General features: G+C 44.7%; 1 protein-coding gene across 9 annotated transcripts in view; it reads left to right on the top strand.

The window, feature by feature from the left end:
* Positions 1-76: 76 nt before the first annotated feature.
* The window catches only part of VTI1A (vesicle transport through interaction with t-SNAREs 1A), a gene marked incomplete at its 3' end in the record, with an annotated part of 343,356 nt that continues 332,467 nt past the window's right edge, over positions 77-10,965 (top strand). For all 9 annotated transcript variants that reach the window (XR_014712499.1, XM_084635045.1, XM_084635044.1 and 6 more), the window contains exons 1-2: positions 77-269; positions 10,070-10,128. Coding sequence is in view for 8 of the 9 variants with exons in the window: in XM_084635045.1 (XP_084491171.1) it covers positions 176-269; positions 10,070-10,128 (153 nt within the window). The remainder of the gene's footprint in view (positions 270-10,069; positions 10,129-10,965) is intronic.

The following is a 10,965-nucleotide window of genomic DNA, read 5'->3' as shown; positions in this document are numbered from 1 at the left end:
GGAAGGCGGCATCGGGGCGGGGTCAGGGTCAGGGTCGGAACCATGGTCGGGGGTTGCCGATGCCGGGAGGGACGCTTTTGGCTGCGGCACAACGCGGAAGCCTCTTGGCCGAGAGCAGCTGAGGCCGGTTTCTCCCTCCCGCCGCCGTCTCCGGGCCTGGACCCCCGCCGCTACCATGTCCTCCGACTTCGAGGGCTACGAGCAGGACTTCGCGGTGCTGACAGCGGAGATCACGGGCAGGATCGGGAAGGTGCCCAAGCTGCTGGGCGGTGAGTGAGGGGGCTGGGTGCGCGGGGGGCAGGGAGTCGGGGACGGGGGGGCTGGGCGGGGAGTAGGGGAAGACTGGGGGCGGGGTGCTGGGGGTGGGCTGGCGTGTGCGTGAGGGGGGTCGGTGGGGAGGGACCCAGCTTCTTTCCAGCCCCCTATGGCAGGTGCCGGGCACGTATCCCGGACGCCTCGTTATCTGAGAGGGTCTGGGGTCCCTGCCCGGGTGAGGCACCGGCCGCCTTCCACCGCGCGGAGGGACGAGGGGTTCGTATCAGGACCTGCCCCAATATTGCATCGGAGCGTCCTCCTTTCTTTGTCAGACCGTAGCTAGTAAGGGACTGCTAAACATGAAACGTCTTCCCCTTTGGTGGGGGGAGGTCTGAGCAGCAGCAGATGCACTGGAGCGCTGCCTGCAGGCTCAGGAAGGGGACAGTAGCTCAGTTTGCACTCTGGTCACAAGTGGAAGGGTATTTTGGTAACCATGGATGCATAGATTTTTAAAAGCTAGCAGAAGGGTCCACTGAGAGCATATCGTTTGATCTTCTCCATAATGGGCCATAATTTTCTGGCTGATACAGAGTATGTTGTTTAAAAAGGCATTGCTCTGTGGTTGTACAGTATTTAACACAATAAGGCCCTAGTCTGTGATTGGATGCTATGTAGATACTACCACAGCACAAGAAATTGCTTTGATTTTTTGTAATTTCATAACATCATTGGAGACTGGCTGGATAAATACATTAATCTTCCTAGCATAATGTCAGTTGTTCAACTAAAAAGAATACAAAAAGATGAGGAGAGATACATGTGAGGTGGCGTGCTTCAGCAGGCTTTTGCGAAAGACTGCTAATGGCCCTCTCCCCCACTCTGAAAGCAAGAGGATGGGGGTGGCGGGTGTAGTCGTGCTGCTTCTGCATAATACAAATTTCCCTTTATATGGCAGAGCTCCTGAATCCTGCTGACCTCCTTGTTTCCTTCTGCTGCACGAGATGGACCTGCTAGAAGCTTCCCTTTGAATTGATTTGAATGGGAGAATTCTGGTTAATTTTTTCTCAGCGTTCAAGAATTTAGCAGATGTTGGGATACTATTGTTTCATTTAGAAGGATGACTCAACGAACAGTCCTTATTGTCAAAATACACAAGTGTCCCAGCTGGGAACTTAACAAAGGCTGTGTGGTATTATGGAACCAACAAGCCATAGGAACAAAAGACCTCTTGAGGAAAAAATATCTTCTGTGAAGGCAAATTGCGTTAAAAAAGCCCCAGAAAATTTGGATCAGGGAAGTGACTTCTAAATAGGTTTTCTGTGAAGCCCCAGCAGGTCTTAAGGAAATTAAGCTGATGGCGTCACATGTTTTATTAATGTTCCTTAGTGTCTGAGAACTCTGTTGCTCCTAGGATGTGAATCAAAAACATACTAATAGCAGTTTGGCTGCTTGAGCCAAAGGAGAATATCCCTGACTGATGATGCTTTTCTAGAGCTCTAGCATCTAGGTGCTAAAACCATTACATGCTTTCAACACTGTCTGTTGTCTGAGTTCTAATACTTTTGCCTGGCATGCTATATATTTGTAGGCAAACAGTCTCTCAACCTCTTCTTCAGTTTTCTTTGGGTGTGCTTTTTTCTTTTGTATTAAATGAAAGAGGAAATCCTGCTTGCCTTCTTTACTTGGGAATTGTAAGGATTAGTTATTTCAGGACTTGAAAAATTTGCTAGTTATGGGGGGAGGGAAGGGGAGGGGAGGGAAGGGCCTAACTTGTCATTTTTGGTAGGACTCAAACTTTTATTTAAAATCTTATTATTATTTTTTTTTTTAAGAATTGTACTACTTAAGCTTGTCCAGGCCACCTGGCCAGTAGCTTGGCATGAGCAACTCTAAGTGAAGACTACTTCCCACATATAAACTGGTTTTGCATTATTTTCCTGAGCCTACAGACAGACAGCACTCTTTCTTATAGATGTGATGCCTTTGCAAGGCTATGATGGTGTTAGGTACATCATAAGAATTTGAGAAAACAGAATAAGATGGGAGTAAAATGTGATTTAAAACATGTCTTACTAAGCAGATACAATCCTGAATACATTCAGGGAGCAGATTTCTTCTTTGTTCGCTTCTCAGGGTAAAACTTCATTTTAAAATGACTTTGTCATTTATATATTCTTTCTATTTGAACAACTGAACTTATTACCAGGAAGATTAATTATTTTTCCAGCCATTCACCAATGACATTATAAAATTACAAAAATCAAAGCAACTTCTGGTTCAAATTAAGATTTTCTTGGTGAAATATTACTGTTCACAATCTAAATTTAGTGATAGAGGATTAACATTATTAGAAAACCTATTGTAAAATCTTTAAGCATTTAGGGCTTTTATTAGTAAACAGTAATTAAGAAGTTAAAGAGCAAGCTGACTGGTGAAAGCCAATTGCTAACAAAAGTTAAATGGAGACCATTATATTGGTTGAGAAATGTCCCTAATCTAGTATATTTAATTTGTTTTGACATCACTTGCATTTTCCATGTAAATGTCTTGTGTGCATTGTGAAATCCTTATAATGGTGCTGATTGTCTCATTTCTGTGCACGCACACAGTTGATTTTTATCTGCATGTGGTTGGCAGTGGAGGCAATAGACATCTTGCCAGCATCATTTTCAAACCGAGTTTAAAAAAAAAATTATTTTTTTTCAAACTGCTGTCAGGCAGCACGAAGAAAGCACTGCTGAGGATGATGATTCTGACCATCATTAATGCAAACAGGGTGCTCCAGATGTATTGGAATTCATGCAGGCTTTGGAGGAGATGTCACCACAGGAACCACCATGATGTCGTGCGGATGCTGATGGAGGAGCAAGAGGATGAAACCTGGCCAATACTTCTACATGACCTTTTCCTGAATTGGCTTTCCTCAGTAGAGCACCACTTCTGGGCTCAGCCAGCCTGTACTGACTGGTGAGACAGGACACTCTTGCAGACTTGGGTTGACCAGCAGTGGCTGCAGAACTTTAGGATGCAGAGGCTGCTTTTCTGGAAACCTGCACAGACCTTATCCTCAGCTTGCAATGCTGGATCACCAATGACTTCCTCGGTGTGGAATGGCATGTGGCCATCACCATCTGGAAGCCTCAACACCCTGATTGCTGGTGGTCAGAAGCTGACCGATTTGGTGTTGATAAATCTACTGCTGGTGTGGTAGTCATGGAAGTGTATGCTGTTATTAAGAGGATGCTACTATCCTGGATAATGAACCTTGGAGATTATTTTTATTATTGATGACTTTGAACACTTGTGGTTTCCATATTGCATAAGGGCCATTGATGGGAGCCAATGCCTGACCCCACCACCAGGCATTGGAATTAATCAACAGATTATCCATGATTATACAAGGCCTTCTTGGTCATTATGGCAGGCTTGTTAACCATAACGTAGGATGGTTTGGAAAGTGCCACGGGGCCAGGATCTTTCGAAACTTCCCTGTTCTTTGTAATGAAATGAATTTTTTCTTCCAAAGCCACTATGGGCGTTAATGGTATTGTAATTCTATCTGTTATGCTGGGAGACCCACCTCACCCTTCGCTTCCATGGTTTGCTAATCCTTTTACTGGACACTTGAATAGCGAAAGGAGCTGCTTAACTATACCATGAGTAGCTGCAGAATGACTGGAGTATGCATTTGGAAGACCGAAAGGAGGGTGGAAGCGACTCATGACAAGGCTGGACGCTCGAGAGAAAGATCTGCCTTTTGTACAATGCACAACGGCTGTGAGAGCAAGGGAGAGCCTCTCCAAAGGGTAGGAAGTGGAGAGACTTCAGAACATTATGAACAGCTGGAATGGAAGGGAAACACTATCTATATGGGTTGCACTCGGAAGTCAGCACTATCTTGTATCGTGTGCACCAAACTAGACTGCTATCTTTACCTAAACTTCTCATTTTAATACTGCCTGATCAGTGCAAAGTGCTGTGTGAAATAAATAGGATTTTGCAGCTTCAATGCACGTACTACAGTAAGTTTAATAATGTTAGGTCCTGCAACTAGTGAGTGCTTGAGATGCCTTTTGTAACACTTGCAGCCACAATACCTTATAGAATCTACGCAATGTGAAATGACTAAGAACCTCTCTGATCTCAAATGCCCAGCCTACCTCGGTTAACTTCACATGTATTAAAATCTAACATAGCTCAAGGTCATGATCAAATTATGGTCTTAAGTGCGTTTTTGACTGGTATATTCCTTGCTATGTTTTTGGCTACAATAAAACTGCACTGGTGTAATGTGTTTTGTTTTTTGTTTGTTTTTTTTTTTCTTTGCTTGGTCACCATCTTGCTCAGCTCTAGAAGGACAGGCAGAGGTGGTTGAGGACTAGGGATTGGAAACATCAAGGTGCATGGGGAAGGGAAGTGATGGTGCCCTTTTCTGGAAGCACCAGATTAAATATATTTGTGTGGCAGACTGGGTGAGGGGAGGAGGTTACTTTTAATTCTCCAGCCTGGCACTGTTTTGGGCATGTTGTGGGGGCTAGAGAAAAGCAGAGTGAGCAGAGGACGGAAGATGTTGCCCAGAGGTGGAATGTGACTGCCCTTTGTTGTAAAATCCACCAGAACTAGTAATGTGCAACCAGTCCCTGGAAGAAAAAACTGGTTTAGAGGGGCTATAGGAACCCAGAGGACAGATAATTGTGATATAGCCCACTAAGGGTTTTTTTGGATGCGGTTCCCTACCCAGCATTGTCACTGTTTTTGTCTGGGTCTCATGAGGTATCTTATGCCCCAGTTATTTTACTATCTGAGCACCTCACAATCTCTTCAATGTATTTATCCTCACAACACCCCTGTGAAGTAGGAAAGTGATTTTTACAGATGGGGAACTGAGGCACAAAGTGACTTCGGGAACATTGACACAGCAAAAAAAAGACCTGTGGCAGTGAGTCTCAGAGCCTGGCTCAGCTGTCCTGAGCTGGGGCTGTAGGGCTAAAAATAGAAGTGTAGATGTTCAGGCTCATACCCTTCCCTTTATTGAGTTTCAGAGCTCAGGCTCTAGCTTGAGTCCAAACATCTACATAGCTCTTTTTAGCTCCACAGTCTGAGCCCGAGGACACTGACCTGGGCTCTTAGACTTGCTGCCCAGGTCTTTTTTTACAGTGTAGAGGATACCCTGAGTGACTTGCCCAAAGTCACGCAGGAAGTCTGTAGTGGAGCAGAAATTGAATCCAGGTCTTCTCAGTGGCAGGTGGACAGCCTTCCTCCTATCCATCCATGTCTCTGACTGGGTCATCACTGGCTTCTCCAGCTGGTTTTCAGGCAAACTGAAGAGATCTTGGCTGTCCGGTTCATTTGCTTCTGGTCAGGGTCTGTGGTTGGCTGTATGGCTTTTGAAAAGTTTCTGCCTCATCACAGATCATGGCAAACTGTCCAAAATTTACTGGGATTCTGTGATGGCATCTCAGGCAAAAATCACGTCCAGCTCCTTAGAGTATGCACATGTGCTAGGAATGTTACTGGAGGTCTGGTGTTTTGTCTTTGGTGACTTTGCAATTCTTTTGCAGCTTTTTGGCTTTCCCTGATGGTGTGGTCTGGGAACACCCCTTCTCCAGTATTTGCTCTAATGGTCGATCTTTGCTTTCTGGCAGCTACTGGAAAGATGAGACTGAATTTGCTTCTCTACCCCGAGGGCAAGTAATCCCTCTCCAGATGGGATCATGAGGAAGTGGTGTCTGTGGCCTTGACATGAGTGAATTGTAAACAAAGCGGGGGGGGAGGTGTCTCCAGTCAGGATGAACCTGGAGCAGTGGAAGGCGCACAGGTAACCAGATAGAGTAACAACCCAGATGTAAAGTAATGCAGAGTGAATGAATAGTAGGAGGGCTACCTGAAGTGATATAGTTCACTCAAACTGGGGATGCTTCCCCATGACCCTTGCAGTGGTATAACTCATTCTGAAATAGTTGTCACTTCCAAATTGGATTAATTATACGTAATGGGATAAAAATCAAGATGAAGTGAGAAAACATCATTTGTGAACACAAGGCAACTCACGCTGAAAAAACTAAAGCTATATGGTAAAAACTTTTTATTAACAAAAAGCCTCAGACATCGCTGTAAAGAGGAAATGTTGCAGTTACTCTAGTGTTGTGCTTTTTTATCAGCTATGTTAGACAGGACAATACCATTTTCTACAATTTTGAAAATAGAAGTGTTTTAGAATGAGCATGGGGAGGTGGGGAATCCTTGGAGTTTTGCCACTGGTTTAGCTGGATCTGGGTTGTCACTGCTTACTTGATTTTTGCCTAATGTTTGAGACTAGTTGAAAGTTAGAAAGGTCTTTTGCAGTGGGTGTTGTTTTTGAAGACTGGCTGGGCTATAGTGCTTTTTGGGGGATCTGGCAAGTTCACTTCTGTGAAGGAGACCCTGATGGCTTCTGTAGTTGACTGCATAGTTCTTAACTGTCTTTCACCCTTTTAAAATTTACTGATTTAACATTTTATTGTTCAGTTGGTATGCGGGCTTTGTGTGCATGTCTGTGTCGTGTTGTTGTGTCGTGGCTGACCCACGCAGAGATAATGGATTTATTAGTAATACTAGTAAGAGGATCATCTCCCTTAGCTCTGGTGTTAAAAGCCTCTTGCCTTTTCTTGAAGTGAGAGGATCCTGGTTTTAGTCCCAGTCCATGAGGACAGAATGCACCCCTGTATTCACACCCTATACACAATTGTCATAAACTTTGTACAAGGCATGTCACGTGAGGCATCATTTGAAAACTTGTAACACGCTAATCAGTAAGGCTACATTTTAGTCATGGGTATTTTTAGTAAGTCATGGACAGGTTACGGGCAGTAAACAAAAATTCAAAGCCTGTGTCCAAAGACCTGTCCATGACTTGTACTATACACCCCTGACTAAATCTTGGTGGGAGGGGCGGCCCAGGGGGGTACTGCGGGAATTTGGGTGGGTGGGGGTGGATCACAGGGGCCTCTGTGGGTACTCGGGGTGGGGGGCAGCAGCGACCCAGACAGTGGTGTGCGGCCCAGTACGCCTGCTGGTGCTGGGGGTCGGGGGCACAGTCAGCAGGGATGTCAGTCTCCCCGTCTGGCTCTGCGCCTCCCTGGAAGTGGCAATATTCCCCCTTCCTCAGCTCCTAGGTGAAGGCCCTGGCTTTGCAGCTCCAGTTGGCCAGGAATCATGGCCAACTGGAGCTGAGGGGGCTGGTGCCTGCAGGCGGAGGCAGTGTGCTGAGCCCCCTGGCTGCGCCCCCACCTAGGAGCCGTGGGATGTTGCTACTTCTGGGGAGCCCCTCTCCCCCACGAGATAAGTGCCTCTCTGAGCCCTCACTCCCTCCTGCGCCACATCCCTGAGAACCTTCCCACACCCAAACTCCTGTTGTTGTTGGGGAAGGGGGGGACACGGCGGCCCAAGACTGCCCCAACAGCGGCCGGTGTGGCTGACGCAGGGGCTTAGCCAGACCCACCGGCCACTGCAGAAGTCACGAAGGTCCCGGAAAGTCACAGAATCCATGACAAACTCAGTCTTACTAATCAGTAAAATGCATGTAGCACCATCATGTATAAAGTTATGAACTGTGATGTTGTATATAAGAAAGCTGACAATTTATATCACTGTTACATAATTTCCATAAATCTTATACAAAATGTATCATGTAAGATGTCAATGGAAAAGTTGTTTTGCTAAGCATGATTATACTGTTTATAGGCAAGTATCATCTTTGTATCTGATGTTTATGAATATTGGCTATGTGCTTGTATCTTAAACCTGTGTTTGTATTCCTGGATGACACCCTCTAGATAAATTTACATCATGTCTAGACAGCTATGTATTGATGGCCAATCAAGGACACTCAGCTTACACAATGGGCCATAGGAGAAACTCATCCTGCCCAGATAGCTCTGCCTGAGGATGCTTCAGACAGCAAGGGGCCAATGGCCACATACTGTGAATCAGCAAACGGTGATATGCTCATGTGACCCTGGACGCCATCTTGGGCCAGTAACTTTCTGCACACACAGTCTATGGGCTTCATTTGGGACCGTCCATTTCCATGCACATGGCAGAGGATATAAAAAGACACCTGAGACATCTCCATGTTGCCTCTTTTTCCTGCGCTAATTGTATGGTCTGTGGATTTACAACTAAAAGGAGCATCCTGAACTATAGACTGAAGACCTTCCTGTCTTTTGGAAGTTACCAGAAAGACTTTATAAGCCAGCAGTCTATTCCATCACTGCTTCAAACCTGATGTAAGGACTTCGCAATCATTTGTATGTATATGATCTGTTAACCATTTATAACTCCCTTCCTTCTTTTCTTTTATTAATAAATATTTAGTTGGCTTTCTGAGGGTTGACTGACAGCATCATATTTGGGTAAGATCTGTGATTCATATTGACCTGATGGTATGTGTGTGATCCTCTGGGATTAGTAAGAAACTCACATATGATGAATTAGGTTTTCAATATTAGACCTCTTTATCTGGATGGGAGCCAAAGGCTGGAATGTCTAAGGGGGACTGTGTTTGGCTTGTAGTTAACCGGTGTGTTACTGCAGAAGGTCTTTTGTTACTGGCTTGGTGAATCTAATTATATAATAAACCACCAGTTTTGACAATTGTCTGCCCTATTTCTTGCAGTCTGCCCTGAGTATGGCATTTGCACTGTGGCTCATCCCAGGCACCTGGTCACATGAACATCAGCTGAAATCATGACTGAAGTACGTTTCTCAGATACGTCTGGGGAGTGGTTAAACCTGTTCCTCAAAGACAAAGGACTGGCGCCCTAGCCAGGTGTCAACAAAGCTGATGGGCCGTTACTTACCAAGTGGCCATTCTTTGGCAAGAAAGGGAGAAAGGGGCAAAGAGATCTGCATCTTATCAATGAAACAGCATGGAGTCTCCTTCCTCCAGCAGACTGCCTGTCTCCTGATTCTCAGCTGGAAATGCTTTTCAGAGAGGGATTAAAAACTATAAAAAGGAAGGGCAAACACCTCAAGGCATTCCTCTCTCTCTCCTTGTCCATCTCCCTCATTGCACCTGAGGAGACAAAAGGAGCAGTTGAACTCTACAGGAGTATGGTCATTTAGTGCTGGAAACGTGATAAAAAACTTTGCTTGAATTTAATATACTGTAATTTGTTAAGTTAGGCACTAAAAAGCATTTTATCTTTATTTTCTTGTAATCATTTCTGAATTTTATGCCTCATTGCTTGTACTCAAAATCTATCTCTTTGTAGTTAATAAACTTGTTTTATTGTTTCATCTAATCCAGTATGTTTAAATTGAAGTATCTGGGTTACTCCATTTAGGGTAGTAAATTGCGTGTATATTATTACCTTAAAGGAATAATGGACTTCATATATTTGGACTGCTGGACAGTATATGACATACATTTCGGGGGGGGGGGGGAATCTGAGATTGGGCGTGTGTTGTGGTCACCCAGCAGGTGAGAGCCAGAGGGTAACCCAAGTGTGGTTGGCAGGCTGCAGCTACACACAGACACTCAGGGTGTGACTTGCATGCTGGAAGGCTGTTTGTGAGCGGTCCTGGTGGGAGCTAATACCAGCAATGTATTATAAGGCACTCAAGGTTTCAGGGCAGGAGTGACATAGCCCCTCACTAATCTGGATTGCACCACAGTATGTCACAATTTTATACACTAATTTTACACCAAAAAGGATCCTTTGTGTCAGATACTAAGAACTAGCACAGATAAGGTTTTTCTAAAATTGTATACATAACTTTTTTTTGCTGGGAAGAGCAAAATTTTATTTCTCTCTTCATAATTCTATTTTAGATGAGAAGAAGCAGATGGTTGCAAATGTGGAGAAACAGCTAGAAGAAGCAAGAGAGCTGGTACGTCACAGAATTTTGAATGTTATATGAAAATTCCTGTGGAACAAATAAATGAAAGTACCATTAATGTAATATTCAGCGTATACAGTATTCAGAAATAATGTCCTATCCATAGTAATGTGAGACTTTTATTAGAATATGAAACACAAGCAGAAATGTATCAAACAGTACAATCTTCTGTTAAGTAACATATTCTCTGTACCTTTGTAGTAGACTTTTAGTAGGGTTACCAATATCCGTATTTTCCCGGACATGTCCCCCTTTTTGGTTCTTAAATTGCCGTCTGGGAGGAATTTTTAAATATCTAGAAACGTCTGGGATTTTGCCATTATTATTTTTCCCCAAAGAAGAATTGATCAAGAAAGAGAGTGAATGTTGATCACTCGAGAGAGTGCCCGCTTTTCCCCCCGAGCTCCCAATGCTTGCACCACGAAACAGCTGTTTTGCACGGCTGGGTGGGAGGACGGGAAACGTGGCATGCTCAGGGGAGGAGGCAGGGCCGGGGCGGGGATTTGGGGAAGGGGTCCAATGGGGCAGAGAGGGGGCAGAGTTGGGGCGGGGACTTTGGGGAAGGGGTTGGAATGGGGGCGGGGAAGGCGTGGAGTTTGTGCGGGGTGCAAGCAAATCCTTCCCCACCCCAGGGTGGAGTGTCCTCTCTTTTGAATGTTCAAATGTGGTAAAGGGGCTTTGAGGTATGTTTTTAGAAATCTGTGTGTGGTAACGTTTTGTATTTCTGTAATGCCTTAGCATTGGAAGATCGTAAAGTGCTCTAGAAAGCCTAGTTAATATGACCTGCCTAATATGCTTGTGAAGTAGATATTGGGTAAATGGAGGCAC

The sequence above is a fragment of the Lepidochelys olivacea genome (assembly GCF_965140295.1).
Source record: "Lepidochelys olivacea isolate rLepOli2 genome assembly, chromosome: 7".
Classification (NCBI taxonomy): Eukaryota; Metazoa; Chordata; order Testudines; family Cheloniidae; genus Lepidochelys; species Lepidochelys olivacea.
The sequence above is the reverse complement of the archived record's forward strand: the minus strand, read 5'-3'. Positions and strand labels throughout refer to the sequence as shown.